Raw genomic sequence first — 19,660 nt, 5'->3', positions numbered from 1 at the left:
CTCCTCAAGGCTCAGGACAAAATATAAGATAATTTGTTAAATAGGTATATAATAGTTTGTCATATTTGAAATTCTCGTTCGTGTTTGTCACCATTAAAGATTTTAGCCCAAACAGTTGTCTTTTATTTTCTAACAAAATTTTAAACCAACAGGCCGCAGACATCACAGGTTTGCCTTCATCACACACTTGGGCTAACGACGCCAGTATAATAACATGATACAATACTAAGATGATTCAAATTCCATCAAAAAAGTCTTTAATTCAATAGGTAACATACTTATCGAAAGTTTCATCCGCCTAAAACTGTATAGCCGGCGAAAAGAACCTGAAAGAAAATCCTCCGCACAGGGCCCAAGACGTCCTTTAATTAAAAAAAAACAAAGTGAGAAAAATCGAAAAATAATCTGACTCGGACGCGACTTGAACCCGCAGCTCTTATCAAGTTGGGACAAACCATTACACCATATTGGGTCCTCGTTCTGTCAACTCAACATGAAACCGTTGAGTGTTGTCCATCCTGGACAGAATTTCTTGACGTTCTGCTGCTGTTTCTGTTTGAATGTTGTCCTGTGACTGTCTCTACTGCGGTACCAGTATACAAGTTGGTGTTGTTCAAGAACCACGCGATAAGCAGTTTGAAGAAGAAAAGGATAGAATGAATAACAAACGTTGCTTTGTATACATATAATATTATAATTAACTAAATAGGTACCTGTTCATTTTTGACCGAAAATTGATCGGCAAATATGCCTGGATTGCCGGAGTCTGCTAATGACGCATCCGTTACAATTTTCTTTTTATATATACGACACAATGTTTAATATAATTCAAGTATACTTTGCAGAAACGCATTCATAATGCTTATAATTAGTCTTATCTATTTTTTTAAATACATAAAGGATGAACATATATCTCTAAAATTGAATTATAAAAGTAGTGATGCAACGAATACTTAGGTATTGGTTTTAATATTGGGAATACCTACTCTTCGTATAGTCGTGGACTTGTATAGCCTGGTAAAGGCTCGCTCTGTTACATTGTACGGTATTTTCAGGTCCGACGCGGCGGTTGTGAGCAATGTACAGTCATGAGCAATATCATGTACTTACCCACTTTAGAACCCTGTCGCACTATCATATTTTACATTTAATGAGACTTGCGGTTTAATTTATCAAAACAGTTAATGTGACTTGGTTTCTGTATATATTAGTACTCGTGACCGCACACTTAGAGCATCGACCAATAGCCGGACGACGTTTATCGACGAAGATATCACTCGCTGCGTCTATCTCCGACGCGTCCTGTCCTTACGTCTTTTCTGCATATCTTACGCCTAACATGTAAAAGTATGCGTAATGGCACATTCTTATTAGAAGACAATAAAACTACTTCAGTCATTTAATTATATCTTTTGTAAATAATTTTGATCACCAGACGTCGGCAGGCACTTCGTTGATATCTATTGGAGGATTTAAGAGTAGAGTTACTATGTATTTGCTAGCTATGTGATGAGAGGTACGTATACTTTAGTTTTGTGCGCACCAGTACGTTGTTGTAAAAAAGTCTACAAAATGTTGGGCGATATTCGCTGAACGTAATATTCAGGTATTTGTTGCACCACTACTAATGTATCACTTATTGTAAATAAATTAACTAATAAGTAAGTATAGGTATAATTTAAATAGAAAGCGACAAATTTAGTTTGAAGGCTGCCTGAATTGTGTAAATATAAATATATTAAGGCAGAATTATGGCAAATGTAATGGCACGGTGAGAGACATTCAGTCCACTTCAATTGACAGGGGATACGTACGTAACTTAGAATCATTAGAATAGTATAAAGATAAACCTTAGATGATAAATCATTCGAAAAATAATTACGGTCGGGTTACACCCGAACAATTATAATTTATAAATATATATAGGGTGTATATATAGGTATAGTTACATAAACTAGGTTACAATAATTAAGTAATCTTTCCGAGCATTTCAGAGGTGTGCCACTGATAATAGGGCATCGTAAATATAATAATATATTTTATCGCAGTTGACTGAATATATATGCGCCTTAAACATTAATAAAATTTTATTTGATCAAAAACTCGTGAAGAAATTCGATTGTTCTTATATTTCTAATACAGGATTATATGCTTGTCTATAACATTTATTTAGCTGAGCATTGTCCCTATCCTCACCTAAATTTTGATATATATTATAATTACATTATGTTACAATATTGATGTTCGCACTCTCTCTTTTTTCATTTATCACATTGTTTGGATGGTAAATACAATTAAGTATTAAGTATATAAGCTTACGAGTTTTCAAAACCATTGTTAGGGACAAGGCTAGCCAAGTTGCTAAACATATATTCTTTCTTATAACTATTGTATTTAGTGTACGATTAATAAAGTGTCTCTATTATACCCATATAATGAAAGACGAACTTGCAGGAGAAAATAAATATTGATCGTAACGTGAAAATGGTACGCGTTAGAATAGCTATATAGTTTAGTATACACTGATAAAATATGTAGAAGATATGTACTTAGATTATAAATAATAATTTTATGTTTTGTGAAGTTGTGTAGGTAAGTAGATCGAATTCAATGAATCCATTTTTCGTACGTGTTTTCGGGTTTTAAAAACATGTCTAGGTATTAGGCCGAGACAACTAAATATACTTAAAGTAAAATTGTTCGAGTACCTTAATGCACAGCAAGCTGAAATCCGATTTTAGAGAACAACTAAATCAATGAGTAACTAATAAACCCAATAAAAATAAAACGAATGACCAGAATATTCAACAACAATAGTTAAATATTTAAAATAGTAACGACATTAATAGAGATTATAGTCATTATGATTATACAAATCAAATTCAGAAATTATATAACTGCATCACATATCCGTTCATAAATATAAGCTACCCTAACCCCAGAAGCAGTTCCATCACGCTCGCAGTCCCAGTATTTACGTAGATGGTGAAATGCGCCCGCGCCACGGGTCCGTGGCACGCGCGGCGCGCTTTATATCGGGGCTTCGACCAAATATCCATAAGACGTTTATCTAGATATGACAGCACAGCAAAGCACTCGCTTTTCGTTTCTCGGCGCGGAATCCGTGGCGCTCGTGCTGATCAGGACAGATTTTATGTAGCCTATAATACTCTCTCAAAGAATTCAGGAGATGATCAGATGTTCAACGCAAAGTACCTAATCCTACAACGCACTCATGACTGATCCTCACGACGATGACAATTCCCTAGATGTTCAGTCCAATAACGTAGCAATAAGTACCTACTTAATACTCAAGCACCTTTTGTGATAGTCACTGAAGTAATTTAGAACACACTCCTCATTTAATAATTAGATGTGTGGAAAGAATTGTCGAGCCAATGAGGACTAGGTGTCACCCTCAAACCAAGTCACCGCTAGTGCATTGGAAATCATGTCGTGGTCTACAGCCAGTATTCAGAACGGGGAAGAGGAAAGAGATAATTTTGAAGAGGACGAAAGGTTGTTCTTTAGGCAAGAAGGGCACGCGGCGTCGGCTGGGGGCTTTAGTCCTTGGGCTGTGGCTTCACCACCTCACACTTGCCTGGAGAAGCCGGGGTCGGGTCCTCGGTGAACAGCGGGTTCTTCACTTCCATATCGCCAGTCTGAATACAACAGCATGATTTTATTTAAAGACACTGCACTTTGGAATACTTTGGGTATGAATTTGCATTGGACATAAACGGACAAATTCTTGTCTACGAATATGATCGTGCACTCAGTATGCGAGCTCGCATAGCCCTATATACCTACTTGGACGGTTGGGATTGTTCTTGCGTATTTTCTACGAAAAAGCGGCCAAAGTGCGTCGGGCGTAAAGCAAATTGATACTTTCAAAATGAAATAAGTACCTATTAACATAGTTTGAATGTGTCAATAATAATAATTAGTATACATACGGTTGCGAAGCCTGGACATTCATAGACGGTGTAGTCGCCCTCCTCGTTCTCCTCTTCCGACTCAGGGTCTGATACGGAGCCAGCGCGCTGATCCATGCCGTTCCTGGATCACAACATCACTTTTGAGCCTATTTCTAAACATCATCTTTACACTGGTTTTATAATGACTGTGAAGATAATTAAATCTGTATTAAGTATATAAAATTAATTAATGTTCGTTAGTCTCGCTACTCGTAAAACTATTAGGCTAATTTTAGCCTTCAATTATCCGTGGAAGATCGAAAGGTTTAAACTGTAAAAATATGAAAAAGGCGATACGAACTTCACCGGGTCATCTACTATACTATATTTTGTGAAATTAGGTACTTACTTACAGAAAATTTCTTGTCATAGTTTTTGTTTCGAATTTGTATAGAGTCGGTATGTATGCTCAATATATCTCCATACCTTCCGGTCGATAGAGGTGAAGTCTGTTAGCAGTTGAGCTTAGTTTTGTACTCTGCAGGTGTGTAAGGTAAGTAATACTTTCTTTTAGATAATACAAAAGATAAATAGCCTCCGTGGTCTAGTGGTTAGAGCGTTAGGCTCACGATCTGGAGGTCCGGGTTCGATTCCCGATGGGGACATTGTCGAAATCACTTTGTGAGACTGTCCTTTGTTTGGTAAGGAATTTTCAGGCTTGAATCACCTGATTGTCCGAAAAAGTAAGAAGATTCCGTGCTTCGGAGGGCACGTTAAGCCGTTGGTTCCGGCTATTACCCATAAAAACACCTCCACCAACACCAATTGGAGCAGCGTGGTGGAGTATGCTCCATACCCCCTCCAGTTGATTGAGCGGAGGCCTGTGCCCAGCAGTGGGACGTATATAGGCTGTTTATGTTATGTAAGTATGTAAAAGATAAATAAGACAATACCTTTCCATAGCAATGATTTGCTGCTTCTGGTGTTGATAGTGGTACATGTGGGCAGAGTGGGCCAGCTTGCGGTCGCCAGAGCTGTCCATGGTGGGCCCGGTCACCCCATACGCCGGGTAGTCGACGTCGGCTGCCGCTTTCGCTTTCTTCGATAGACTGCTCGAAATTCATTCGAAAAGATAAAGCTCTTAGGGTATATGGATCAAAAACTCGAAATTAATCAACGAAATCAAATTAGTGTGAATACCTACCCAAACACTGGTCAAATTCGTGAGGTTTAAGCCTAAGGGTTGCATAACATGGTGTTCAAAAGTGTTAAAAATCATTTTGTTTGTTTCATACAATTCATACGACTTACATGGTAGCTTAGTTTCAACTTCGTTTTTGTGAATGCATCTTTACTAGGTGCTTTGATTATTATTAGATTAGTTTCGTTACATGAGTCATGTCGGAGGCCTTTGGCGACTCAATAGTAACCCTGACCATTGATGAGGTTGGTACTCCACCTCACAGCCCACACAATAGAAGAAGATTAGTTTCGATTATTTAGAAAGTTTAATAGATATTCCACCAACCCGCAGTGGTGGAGTGCGCTCCACACCTCTTCCGGTTGATTGAGGATAGGCCTGTGCCCAACAATGGGCCGTATATAGGCTGCTTATGTTATGTCGTTAACAGATATTAAGTAGATATTCATAAACATAAATTACTTTTAACCTAACAAGCTATTAAGAATTCTGTAAGCGAACAAATCTGTTCGTTCCACGTTCGGTTGGACATATAGATATAGCTAGAGAGCTGAGGTTCACAGTTAGGTAAATGTAAGCTATTTCTAGTTAGTAGGAAACCATATTCCCGTTGTCATCGTCTCTCGCCTCGACCGCAAGGTCGGTCAAAGTGATCCCTATTACAGACGATATGGTTTTGAATGCTAATTTACTAAGTTAAGGTTAAAGGTTTACGGATTGTAAGTAAGTAGAATCGATTTACATCCAAAAATTTTTTTGGAAACACCCCGTCATTTTTAATCTCACTAGGACACCATGGTGACATCACTACGGTTGTGATAAAGGGTACTTCATCTGGTTGCGCAACCAATTTGTTGTCAGCAACCGAAACCCCAAAAAAGACCCGTCCAGTTTACTCAAGGTATCTTAGTGGAAATAGGCCTTTAACCTCATATGGTTCAACAACGGAATAAGTACTTATTTAAATTAAAAAACCAATAAAACTCATATTTGCTTACACAAGCATATTCCAGCACTATTTTAACAGGTAGTTACGTGGTAGGTATGCCAGTGGGGTATGCAGAGGAATTGCTGTTTCACGACAACATTCCAATCTCGTCGACTGCTACGCAGCTGCTACGAGTGACGCTACGATTGCTACGAGATTCTGTGCGTAACTCCGCGAAGCATCTTTAGGTACTACTACATACATTTAAATATTGGAAAGATCGCGGAATATGTATTAATAAGAATGTTTAGTTTTAACTAGTATCTAGTAAAAATATACAATGGCGATGAATGAATTATGGAGTAAGATGATGAGAAATATTACTTACGTATACCATCCAAAGGCGAACCCGACGATAGCCATGGCCAGTGCGGCCCCCACGGCTGCGATGAGGGCTACCCCGTAGATAGATTCGGCAGGGTCCGCTGACTCTAACACGTGGACGTGGTGCTGCTTCGATAGCTCCCCGTCCTCGTGCGAACTAACCAAATTACTCATTAACATTCTCTTCTCAGGCGGGAGTAACCCGCGCGTACGGGTCAAGCGACATAAATATATGCGACATAAATCTAAGTACTACACAGGGCCGACACTCGATACGATTGAATCCAGTTGAGTGACCCACTAGGGTCTAAGTACGCAAAATTTATATTCAACCTATCTAAGTAGTCAATTATTAATGACATAAGACAGAAAAAGTCTCTATAATTTTCAAATTTAGACACCGTACTACCAGATTCCTGTGACAGACGATGGTGCCGACGACGTGGTCGCGGTCGTTCGTCTGTAAGCGCCCTAAGGGTAACGATGTCTTTCTTGTAGTAGCAGAACGGACTGTAGCAAACCCTACGTCATCGACTACCACGATGCGACCAGTTTATAGTTGTCACTATTTGAATAGGCTTCCTAAAAATAGGGTTGCCTCAATTTGACCAAAAAACTGACACATATATAATTGCCTCCTACACAAAACACTGCAAGATTAGGTAAGGCAACCCTATTTTTTTAGAAAGCCTATTCAAATAGTGACAACTATAAATTAGTCCCATCGGGGTAGTCGATGACGTAGGGTTTGCTACGGTCCGCTATCGTACTATTAGGCAATTTAATACGTCAAACACTCACTGATACTTAACGACGATATCATTATAATTGATTTATAAACACGATAAATAAGAAAACACCCAAAGCTATAGAGCCCGTAGAGATATTATTTCCTTAGCGTGCAGTTGCGGTATCGATATTCGGTGCGGGGAGGTGAGTCGCCTTTATGTACGTAACTATGCAGTATTACTATATCTTACTTATATATAAATTCAGAGCTAATGGCCCCGATTCCTGCAGACATCTCTTAATTTTACTTTAAGTTATACCTGTCATTTTCTTATCCGCCGAAAAGGAAAGGGACGGATGATTGACAGCTCTTAATTTTAGGAAGAATGAGTAAATAAATGAATAACCCGGGCGAATTTTTAGACGGTTGTTTTAGATTTGTGCTTAAAATTGACGTGTGTTCCATAAATTTTATGCTTGTCGATTACCCGTCCCTTTCCTTTTCGCCGGATAAGAAAGTGACAGATATAACTTAAAATAAAATTAGATGGTGTTTACAGGAATTAGCACCACTACCTGAATAAACCTTTTATTTGACGGAGGACCTTAAAAAGTTATTTTTGTAATCCTTATCGAACAAATGTTATCTTTCTATAAATTAATGAAAATGATTAATACCTAATGTATTCTACGAGAATATCTCAATATTCTCAATTAATAAACGAAAACCAGTGCATCTTCTACTAAAAAACATTCAAGAAAAAGTACATGAATAAGTTTCCTATACGTGGCATCGTATCGATTATATCAAATCAAATCGATATCAACTATTAGTACTTACCTATTACATTTATTTTGACAAGGTCAGGTGGGTACGTGTTTCACCTTCCCAACACATATTGCATTATAATGCAATATGTGTTGTGTTGCAACCTTGCACCATTTTATGCATCTAAATTATAGGTTTGTTGACGTCTAAAGTGTTCGGTAAGTAGGTACTTACCTAAAAAAATATTTATTTCATAAAATAGCTCACCGTCGAGAGCTGTTTGTTGCCGTACAGGGCGTTGAATGATTTACAATAATACACACCTATATCCCTATCCGAGTGGACAGAACCAAAAGTCTTTTGTTAAGTTCATCATTTGAATTGTACGTGACAGTAAATTATAATATTGTTAACTAAGTAACGTATTTGATGCCTTGTATAATATGTTATTTTGATACTGCTTTTATAAATGCTTGATTAGGCGCCGATAAAGTGTGGATGACCCATAACTCAATGGGTATAAATGTCAAATTGACAGAATCATGTCGCATTTTAGAGCTTGTTTGAAGCGAGCCCCCACCGAGAGTAAGAACAGGGTGCCGTTAATAGCAGCACAGTCTTATTAATTATTGCTATGGACATTTTTATAACTCCTCACAACAGTAAAAATATTATCTCCCGATTTTCTTGGATGCCGTGGTAGGTAAAACAATTTCTGCCGAGCTGTGCACACGTCAAGAAAATTAAAAGTGTCGTAAAAGCGTCCGTGAGCGCAGTCACTTCAGAGAATACTTAATAAGCAGCATGGTCGGAACAGTTTACATTAAAATTTTTAAGTTGAAAAAAGACTTTTTCCCCAAAGGCTTGGAAGATGCTTCAAAGTAAGAAGCTTAATGTTACTAACAATGCAAGTTGAGTTGTAACGTGACTTCGTTCGCAACAATAACTGCTACGTAAGCGCTATTGTAAAGAATAAAGATGGAAATGTCGTTTTCTTGGCTTACTCAACGTGTTTCTATGAAGAAAATAACTCTACCGAACATTTAAATGAAATAAGAACGTCACGTTTGAATAATTTTGTTTAAAGGCTATTGAAGCCTTTGTCGGATTTAATTTTCCCTATGAATTGAAATGTAGGTTGCGAACTTACTAGTAAAGTACATAAATTAATTTTGTTGATCATAAATCTCCGTTCTTTTCTTGTCAGAAAATTGTTCATAGTTCATATACTATCAAGTTATCGCAATAAGTATAAGCTGCAGCAGTAGATAAGTGTTCTACGCTTGAAGCTGTGTCATAAAAAGCTATGTACTTATCTAAAACTATCTATATTGTGAGACATGCTGCTATCAGTGTCGTCTAAAAGGAACCATGCTTGCATTAGGTGATTCATATAATATTAATTGCTTTGATACCTATTATCTGCCAAGGATTGTGCCTACTAATAAAACATTAATATTTTTTATTCATGTGACAAACTACTGACATATTTCTTTGGACATTACAGAGTGAGGGATGTGTACTTATTGCTTTATTTATTTTTAACTCTACGGAATCTATAATATTATAAGAATGCAGGATTGTAGGGTTCAGGGATATTCTAAGTGTGTATATCACCTCTCTTCGTCAACATTGTCGATAGGGTGGTTAACTTTCAACCAGCGCAGGTTTGAGGGTAGTAACGAGACCGGCAATCGGTACTCCTTATTTGCCCTGCAAGGAATACTCCACTGTCCACAATCGTAAACTAATACTACTTGAATGGAGGTACGTCTAATACAGGTAGGTACCTAAAGACTAGTCAGGCTACACAAAATACTATTTAGAATAGAATATCTACTGTAACCCGGAAAACACGTGTATTGAGCAATTTTTTTTTGCTAGACTAGGTACCCGAGAAACAGTTAAGTCTAAATTAAGCTATTAATTGTGTTATTTATTTCAAACAGCTTATCAATATTCATTAACATTTTGCCGTATAGGGATTTTGTGGAAAGAAGGAAAAAGAAGAAACAAATGAATGCAATAAATGCAAAACCTAATAAGAGAATACTTTTAGCTTGATTGAAAGCTATATTTGATGATGTTACTGTTACTGGCAATATACTTAACACAAGTACTTAAGTACTTTTTTGCGTATTGGTGCTGCCACACTGTAGTTTTAAAAGGTTTAATAATGTTATTCACACACTAACATTTAGGTACTTACGTATTACGTATGCTTATATATTATTAAGTAAGTATCTTAGATTTTCTTAGGATGTGTTATGTTTTAAAAGCACACAATGTTGATTAATAATATTATGTTGTGATCTTGTATAATATTTTATAACCACCAGTGTCATGCGATTTTATATGATTTGATATACCGTAGTAGTTATAAGTACTTTGTTGCAAAAAAACTTACTTCAAAACACTTGAATTTTTTTTAACTATTGTGTTGCAGTACCATAATGCAAACAAATCAAAATTTTATAAAATATGCAAGAATGAAGTAAAGTAAGTACTGACTAAAATTATACCGACGATTAATGTATTAAATAAGTAATAGGTCCGGAATCGATTCGTAAGGGATGATAAATAAATATTGTAACACAGCTTTGATTACATTCGACGGCAAAATTAGAGGGTGCTTTTTCCGTCCAGTGTCACAAGGAGTCCAGTTGTTGATTGGCTGACTCGACATTTTTTGTAACAGCTCTATTGTAGCCGACAAGCAAATAAAAGGGCACGAGCGACGGAACAAAATTATTGGAAACTTCGTCGTACCTAGGTATTTGAGAGTAAAACTAACTCTATTATAATATATTCAAATAAACTCACAGTCCAGTCTTTAGTTTTTCGAGATCCGGTTCTAGCAGATGTTTCTGTTTGCTGAGGTTAGGGTTCTGGCGCGTCTGACGCGGCGGCTCCATCATCATGGCTGCTCTGAGTTCACCTTCATGACTACCCACAATTTCCTCTTGATTGGCTACAACAGCAAAAACTAATCGATGCCACATTTGCATGAATGAAATAAGGACAAATACATTTAGGTATACCTACCTATAGGTTCTTGAACCTGATTCTCATTTGGTTGGTAATATTCTTTATCCAATGGTGTCAACGCAAATTGTTTACGTTGTTCAATTGCATAGTCATTGGGAGTCAGGTCGAACGGTTTCCTTTTCTTCTCCTGCTCGTATTCCATTGGCAGTAACGGCTCGGCAACCAGCACCAGAGGTCTCATCTCTTCGTAACTTGATCTCATTGCTTCAGAATTGTAGAATGGTTCACGTACTTGGTTTTCGTATATATGCTGAATGTATGAACCCTGGGCGTACCACCGCGCGAGCTCCACGTCGTACGGGCTCAAAGAGTCTTCCTCTGACTCCATTTGGCTAATGCGGTCGATTTCCTGCATTGGAATGATTTTGCCGATAATAATCAAGATTCTATATTTATTTACCGATAGAATGTCTTGCACGTCGGGAACGTTGCAATTGGAGCGGAACTTCCCAGCTATCTAAAGCTATACTAACATAACTAGATACCTACGCGATAAGGAATGTCTTACCGTATTAAAATTCTTGGAGTGTTTAAAAAGAAAAATGGTGTGATAAGAAAAGCTCGACGAAGGGGAATGATTACAATACCATGAAGGGTATTTCTACAATGGAGGTTATACGAGAACGATTATCTTGCCGCTTACATTTTGGCCTAAAATAAGAAGTTATTGAGTTTAGTTTCGGTTGGTTGGAAGCTTTTCGTTCAAAATGGGATATAATCTCGTCCAATATGCCTGAAATTAAAAAGCAAGCAGGTTTGCAAATATAGCGTCCATGCGAAACGCTAAGGGAGCTCCGTGATTAACTTGTGATGTATAAGATTTATTTATGTATATATAAGTTATCTTCAGGCCGGATTTACTTTATTTTGTTAAGGTAGATACGAGCACACTCCTGTTTTCCTGTAAAAACGGGATAACGCTATGGAGATGAATTGTACATCCGTATAATACAAAGTATGTACTTACTTCTTTAGATAGGTAACATAATGTGAAAATGAACAGACACCGAAGTTCAGTTCCATTAGGTCTTTTTTATTAGGATGAAGATTTGTCATTTTGAAATATTTATAAATATCAGCTTGAACAAATGCTTTACAGAAGTTGTGAGTCGGCATAGAACGACAATTCTTGCAGCTTTTTTGGTGTTGTGTTGTGAGTATGCTGTTTTGGTGCGTTTAGTCTTGGCGACTTACCTTGTTCAGCCAATCGTTATCCGGGGCAGATTGCAATGCTCGGGGACCATCGTCATAAGCCGCGTAGTGTGGCAGCAGGATTTTAGGCAACATGTAGTCGCCCAGGTAGGTGTCATGAGATGGGCCGTGCTGCACCTTCGGCTCCGACGGTGCCACCAGTGCAGCCGGCGCTGGTGTTGGCTCTGCGTATGTATAATTCATGTTAGCCAGCGAATCAATTTATAAGTCAATTAATTAGCCTAGACAACAAATGACTCAAAAGGGGGTGTAGAACGCGTGAGCGAGTTCCTACGCATAACGTTGTAATTTGAAGTTAAAAAGTAATCGTACAGGAGTAAGCAGTACCTGTGAGGTGCTTATGTGAAATATAACACAAGAAACGACATGTCTACTCTACTTTTTAAAACGCAAATTGCAGACGTTGCTGATGCAGGATGTAGCCACAGAGGCATAATACGAGTAAATGTGTGCCAGTAAGTAGTTTTAGTACGTAGAACGACGCCAAGAAACACTCAAGGGACGGAACACGAGCGCTGAGAGGAAACGGACGGTACAAATGAAGGAAGTCATCGAATCACGGAAATAATCACCAACCAACACAATATAGTTGAAACAGTCGCTGCTAAATACTTACTAATCTTATGTCAGTTTATTTTTTATGCGTCTTATTGTAGTTTTGAAGCAAAACTGGCTGGATACTCTTATGTCAGGGAGCATTAAAATTTGAAATGAAGTAAGTTTTTGGACAGTAGTTAGTAAGTTGCATATCTACATTAGGTCCAGAACAGTGGTAAATGGAACAATCCGAGGAAAAAGACATCAGGTGTTTGTGAGCAAAGTCGGGAAAGGTATCGAAAAGAACAATAAAAAGATACCTTAAAGTAAAGTCCTGATTTTCGTAAGACAAAGAAACTACTTTTCAGGGATATTGTTCTACGAAGACACAAAACTGTAGAGTAACAGTAGTATTAGTGTAACTTTTTTCCTTGAAATACCGAAATGCCGCTATACAGTCTATATAACATAATTAGCACCCATCACCAAAAACAAGTCTAACACTAAATAATATAAAATAAGGTGTTCACTCGAACCTTCCTTTTTATTGTAATTACTCACATATCATACCGCCAGCAAAACAATGCGAATTTAAAAAGAAGATTTACATCGAGTTAATCTTAGAATACGAAATAAGTAGGTATCACAAACTTCACAGAGTACAACACCTACGTCATCTGAGTTGACTTTTATATAAGCAGGTTAACGTCGCTATCTACTGCATCTTTAATATGATTTCCTTTTTATTAGACTAATGCAGTCAAGATCCAGTTACTCGTGCAGAAAAAAAGTTCATTAAAGGAGCAAAAGTTATTTTCCTTCGTTACTTTCCCTCGCAAGTAGCATAAATAAACTTATAGATGTTCGAATATACAGGGTGTTAGTGACATCGTAACGAAAACTTTGAGGGACAATTCAAACTATGATTCTGAGTTAATATTGATGTCAACTCAGAATTTTACTGTCTGAATCATCCCCCTCAGCATTTGTTACGATGTCACTAACACCCATACCTACCTGTATGTACTTGTGCGAGGTGTAAGTACCATCGGTACTAATACTGAGAGGAAGGATTCAGTTCATTATTCTGAATTAATAGGTATCAAGTGGAATTTACCATCGCAAAAGTATAGAATTCAATAATTTAAAAATACTAACTCAGAATCAATCTCTGAATCATCCCCTTAGTATTCGTTACGTTGTCACTAACAACTTGTGTACTTAGGTAGGTAATTATAAATATTAAAAGTGGCTGACGTCAATGAAATGTAAACTTGAAAAGTGCATAGGACCAAGGTGTTTACCCAATAAATGTTATAGGATCTACGTAACGCGGAAACACTCACTTTGAGATTAGGCAGTTATATAGAGCAACACGGTCCTCCGCGGGTATGTAAGTACTCAGGTACCTATAATGTTTATTTATTATAACGGCGTTGCCTGACGCTCGACTCTCAACTGCCAATACACACGACATGTAGGGTTATTGAATTTACGTAGGTACCGATAATATTATTATGTATTTCCAGAACAAGAGACTTTTCCGCCGCACGAAACAGTCTTTACTTAAGTAAGAACCTACCTACAGGAAATGTACTAGATGGCTATGGTAAACGTGAGATGATGTTGAGAAAAGCTAGTACAATTACAGGGCATCATGGTGAAGGTAGATAATAAATAAATAATAAGTATACTTAACCCTTTCACGGGCGAAGACCATGGGTCATTGATGGTTCATTATAGATAGTATGACACCTTAGAATCGGAACGTCATTAGACGTTCTGTCCTTGAAAGTGTTAATAAAAACGTTAATTCGGACATCTTACAACTTAGGTGCTAATAATTAGTTAGGTGCTAAGTATTTAACTCGCATAAAAGGAATCAAAAAATCTTTTTTAACAAAATTTGAATTAAAGTTATTGTAAATTAATAATCTAATAAGTAATCTAATAGTTTACCATATAAAAAAAGTCATTTTTTTATAAAAAGATTTTTTGATGCTTTTTATTGCGAATTATGATATCGTTTATTTCACTCTAGGATACCTCGTAATGAAATATACATTCACGGTAGGGAGTTACTACTTACTTAAGTAAATACTTAAAGACTATGTTTCGTCTACATATAGGTAGGTACGAATACTGTATAGTGAGGTACCTAGGTACTAGGAATATATCGAGTCGAGAGCAACACGTGGCTCGGGTTGATGTATACGTCTCATATTACTTATTGAAAATTTAGCACAGCGCGCTTACGAGCGCGATCACATTTTGTTTGCTCACAGTAAGGTGTGAAGTGTGCACGAGTGTTTGAGCTTTAGGACAGTACAAGTTTCACCTCTAGTCATACTATCTCATTAAATTTCCGCTCCCAAAAAACGAAATGTTTAAAAAAGACCTATTTTTAATGTGAAAAATTATACAAAAAATTTAGGTACTTATTAATAATAATTATAAATGTACTTACTACCTACTTATATAAAATATTTATCTTTGTTTCTGTATGTTCGTATTTTCTGTGTGAAGTTTTTTTTTTTTTTGACGTTACTTATTGTAGATTTGCCGCAGATGGCATTAACTACTTGGGCGGACAAACGGGGAGCGCTGAAGGCTCTCACCCGGTACAACGTTTAAGACAACAGGCCTGAGGGTGCCCAGTTGGGCGCGAACCTCGGCTCAGGGCGTCGTCTGAGAGGAAAAATATTTGAAAGAATTAATCGACCCTAGTGGGTCGATAGCGATAAGCGCTGAATGAGGGAAATCGTCGACCACGCCGGCGGGGTCGGTATCGGGGTCCTGAAGTGTTTGGTGTCGCGAGCTGATTGGCTGCCTCTATGGCTAGAGTAATCGGGTCGTCGGGATCGTATATTACGTCCTTCGGACGCCGATACTTTTCAGTACCGTCCCTAAGCGGGATGTATTCGGAAGCCGCAACTACCAGGGGATTTGGGTGGTGCGGAGCAGAATCGAAAAAACGTTTGGAAGCTAGCTGTGTGAAGTAAAGGACATCGTAATATACGATGCTGATGACCCAATTAATTAAGTACTCTAGCCATAAAAGCGGCCAATCAGCTCGCGACAATAAACACTTTAGGACCTCGGTGTCGACCCCGCCGGCATGGTTGACGATTTCCCTCATTCAACGCTTATCACTATCGGTCCACTAGAGTCGATTAACTCCTCCGTGGTCCAATGGTTTGAGCGTTGGCCCCACGATCCGGAGGTCCCGGGTTCAAATCCCGGTGGGGATATATCACAAAAATCAATCTGAGATCCCTAGTTTGGTTAGAACATTACAGGCTGATTATCTGATTGTCCGAAAGCAAGATGATCCGTGCTTCGGAAGGCACGTTAAGCTGTTGGTCCCGGTTACTACTTACTGATGTAAGTAAGTAGGTAGTAGTTACATGAGCCGTGTCAGGGGCCTTTGACGGCTCAATAGTAACCCTGACACCAGGATTGATGGGGTTGGTAATCCACCTCACAAACCCACACGATAGAAGAAGAAGTCGATTAACTATTTCAAATATGTTACCGTCAAATAAGTTCTTGGCAGTATAAAAATTAAGAAAAGCTGTAAAACGTCCGAAAACTATAAAGTTTTGCAGGTGCGAGTATTACAAAGGTAAGACACCTTTTTTGCCTGTAACTTTAGTTTCACACTATCTTAAGGGGTAGACATAACATGCAAAAAATGCAGCTTTACATCGCGTTTTGCGTAGTACTCGTATTTGACAGGGCCACTACCGATAGGTCACCAAGGTACCAATATAGTCAATACCAAAGTTTAGCGTCATAAAAGAGCGCGTAACAGGTGGTACCTATTCGTAGCTGGACCAATTCCTAAGACGAAGTCCACTTATAAACTAGTCAAACATTAATTTAATATTACATATATAAAATGGGATGTGTATGATCGCACGCGTGCTATAAACACACCAAACATACACACTAAAATTCGCAATGACAGAATGGTGATGAAGGAAACGCGTTATCAGTAGAGATAAGTACGACAACATTAAATAATGGATTTTTGGGTTGAATGGCGAGGCAAGTGATATTAAGACATACCAGGAGGGCGAGGTATGGCGCACGCCGCAGCCGCGGCCACGAGGACCGCAATCAGCGTGTGCATCACGACAGGCTGTCACTCCACACCGCACAGTATGCAAGTTAACTGTTTACTGCTCGCGCCGTCCACTACCCGCCTGCCGCTTGCCGCGGCTCGAGGCGCCCGGGAGCGCAGCGGCGCGCGTCGATCGATACCCCGCCCACATGAAAATTTTGCAGCCCATAAGCAAAGTAGCTTAACAACCCTCCCACGGATCTAGCCTGACAACCTTTACAGCAGGATGAGTTTACATACGTCCTTTTAATTTTCCACCTCTGTGCATCCAGTTCGACACACCTTGAATTAAGATTCCTGCTAACATACGAATACAGACTGTTTTCAATAGTGCTCAGCACATAGCAACTCGAATGCAAAGTGAAACTTACACTAACGAATGATTTTCCCAGAAAATGAGATTTGTATGCGTCCTGTACTGGCACGTGTGTAATGCGACCTTAACGTAGCTGTCCTACTGGGGTTATGACTGGACAAACAATAATCTTATTACCAATAAAATTCTACCTCAAAACAACAGAGGGTTAAATAATTAAATTATAAACGGATCAGAATCTGGAACAAAAATGACTACATTAATAATGACTTCAAATTGCGGCCGTAAGTATAGTAGATGATGAAAAAATTGAAAAATATTAAACTTATACAAACTTTTATCACAGGATTACTAATTTATTTTTCTTACTTATTCGTTTTTTTTTCTCATCATCAGCCGTATGACGCCCACTGCTGGGCATAGGCCTCCCCCAAGGATCTCCACGACGATCGGTCCTGCGCTGCCCGCATCCAGCGGCTTCCCGCGACCTTCACCAGATCGTCGGTCCACCTTGTAGCGGGCCTACCCACTGAGCGTCGTCCGACACGTGGTCGCCATTCCAGAACCTTTCCGCCCCATCGGCCATCGGTTCTCCTCGCTATGTGTCCTGCCCACTGCCACTTCAGCTTTGCAATTCTTCGAGCTATGTCGGTGACTTTAGTTCTCCTGCGGATCTCCTCATTTCTGATTCGATCGAGCAGGGAAATACCGAGCATAGCTCTCTCCATTGCCCGCTGAGCGACACCGAGCCTCCTCACGAGACCCATAGTAAGCGGCCACGTCTCACTGCCGTAGGTCATCACTGGCAACACGCACTGGTCAAAGACTTTCGTCTTGAGACACTGAGGTATTTTGGACGAGAAGATATTCCGCAGCTTCCCGAACGCTGCCCATCCGAGTTGGATCCGACGAGAGATCTCTTTCTCGAAGTTGGACTTACCTAACTGGATTATTTGTCCTAGGTAAATGTACTGGTCTACAACTTTGAGTGTAACGTTCCCAACCTGAACTGGAGTGGGTGCGACATGGTCGCTGGACATAATTTTTGTCTTTGCCATGTTCATGCTAAGACCCACTCGTTGGGATGCGTTACTGAGATGCTCGAGCATGGTGTTCAGGTCTTCCAGGGTCTCAGCCATTAGGACTATATCATCGGCAAATCGAAGGTGCGTCAGGTACTCGCCGTTGATGTTGATGCCAAATCCTTTCCAGTCCAGGAGTTTAAAAATATCCTCCAATGCAGCAGTGAACAGTTTCGGAGAGATGACATCTCCCTGTCTCACTCCTCGCTGCAGTTGGATCGGATTAGAGCTCTGGTTCTGTACTCGAACTGACATAGTGGCTTTTTGGTAGAGGTCCCTTAGCACTTCGATGTACCTATGGTCCACTTGGCACCTCTGAAGAGACTGCAACACCGCCCAGGTCTCGATCGAATCAAAGGCTTTCTCATAGTCCACAAACGCCAAGCAAAGTGGTAGATTATACTCTTCGGTCTTCTGTATAACCTGCCGCAGCGTATGGATGTGATCTATGGTGCTAAAGCCTTTTCGGAAACCGGCTTGTTCGGGATTATTATTTTTTTTTTCTATAAGATATAATTTATTTTGTCGATTCTATTTTGTAAAAACACTTTAACTAATAAAAAATATTGGGTATCACATTGTGTATGTATTGACAAATGAAATATTTAGGTATTTTATTTTTATTTTTGCACCACGCACCCTATTAGGACCCTAAATAAATAAATAAATAAATCGCACTTGTGCTTTAGCGCCACCTATATTTTCTTTTGGGATACGTGGGTGTGTGTATGTGTGTTGTTTTTAAAAATAGAGATAATTACTGATAATAATGGCACAAGGGCCAAGGGTATTTCAAATATTTCAGCCAAATACATATTTCATCTTTGTTTTTGGCTATTAAAATAATGTCCAGTCCAAGCAACACGGACCTTTTGATTTCAACTATTATTTTTAAGTAAAGATAAGCAATTTGTAAGCAATATAGTAAGTATAGGTACTCGAGTATCCTCATGTCAGAAACGGCTAACGCCTTCAACTCTGGCTGAATCCAGACTCGACTGTAATGAACTTGGTAATGAATAAGGACCAAGTACTTGGTCTTTGGTAGGTGAGGCTTTTCGGCGGGAAACGGGAACGGGACAGTTGCTTTCTTCATTGAGTAATCTAAATAATTAATACGAAGTGGTGTTTTGTGGTTAATGATCGCATTAAGTTAGTCGGAAGACATTCGCGAGTGTTATTATATTGGAGTATTCAATAAACAAAGTGTATCTGCCTATTTTCGCTTCGTGCCGGGAAGCCGCTTCATAACTCAAAAGTTTATGCGGACTTTTGAGTTAATTCGTTTGGGGTTCGGAGTAGGAGTCTACTCCGAGGGTGGGGGCTTAGGTTTCATCATCATCACCTTTCATCATTTCATTAATCATCAAGAAAAAAAATACGTAAGACATGGCTGTATGGGCATAGTTCC

At 38.8% G+C, this 19,660-nt stretch overlaps 1 protein-coding gene across 2 annotated transcripts; it reads right to left on the bottom strand.

Moving 5' to 3' along the window:
• Positions 1-715: 715 nt before the first annotated feature.
• LOC126379926 (protein cab-1) lies at positions 716-16,928 on the bottom strand. Of its 2 annotated transcripts, XM_050028942.1 has the most exons (9): positions 16,797-16,928; positions 12,171-12,352; positions 10,974-11,325; positions 10,752-10,899; positions 9,546-9,641; positions 6,435-6,587; positions 4,871-5,026; positions 3,957-4,059; positions 716-3,662 (listed from the first exon to the last, which is right to left on the bottom strand). In XM_050028942.1, exons 1-9 carry the CDS (start codon positions 16,858-16,860, stop codon positions 3,564-3,566), a joined length of 1,353 nt encoding a protein of 450 aa, XP_049884899.1. In that variant the 5' UTR covers positions 16,861-16,928; the 3' UTR covers positions 716-3,563. The 2 variants fall into 2 exon arrangements, with proteins under 2 accessions (XP_049884899.1, XP_049884897.1); XM_050028940.1 differs by lacking the exon at positions 9,546-9,641.
• Between the last annotated feature and the right edge of the window lie 2,732 nt (positions 16,929-19,660).

The sequence above is a fragment of the Pectinophora gossypiella genome, chromosome Z (assembly GCF_024362695.1).
Source record: "Pectinophora gossypiella chromosome Z, ilPecGoss1.1, whole genome shotgun sequence".
Classification (NCBI taxonomy): Eukaryota; Metazoa; Arthropoda; class Insecta; order Lepidoptera; family Gelechiidae; genus Pectinophora; species Pectinophora gossypiella.
The sequence above is the reverse complement of the archived record's forward strand: the minus strand, read 5'-3'. Positions and strand labels throughout refer to the sequence as shown.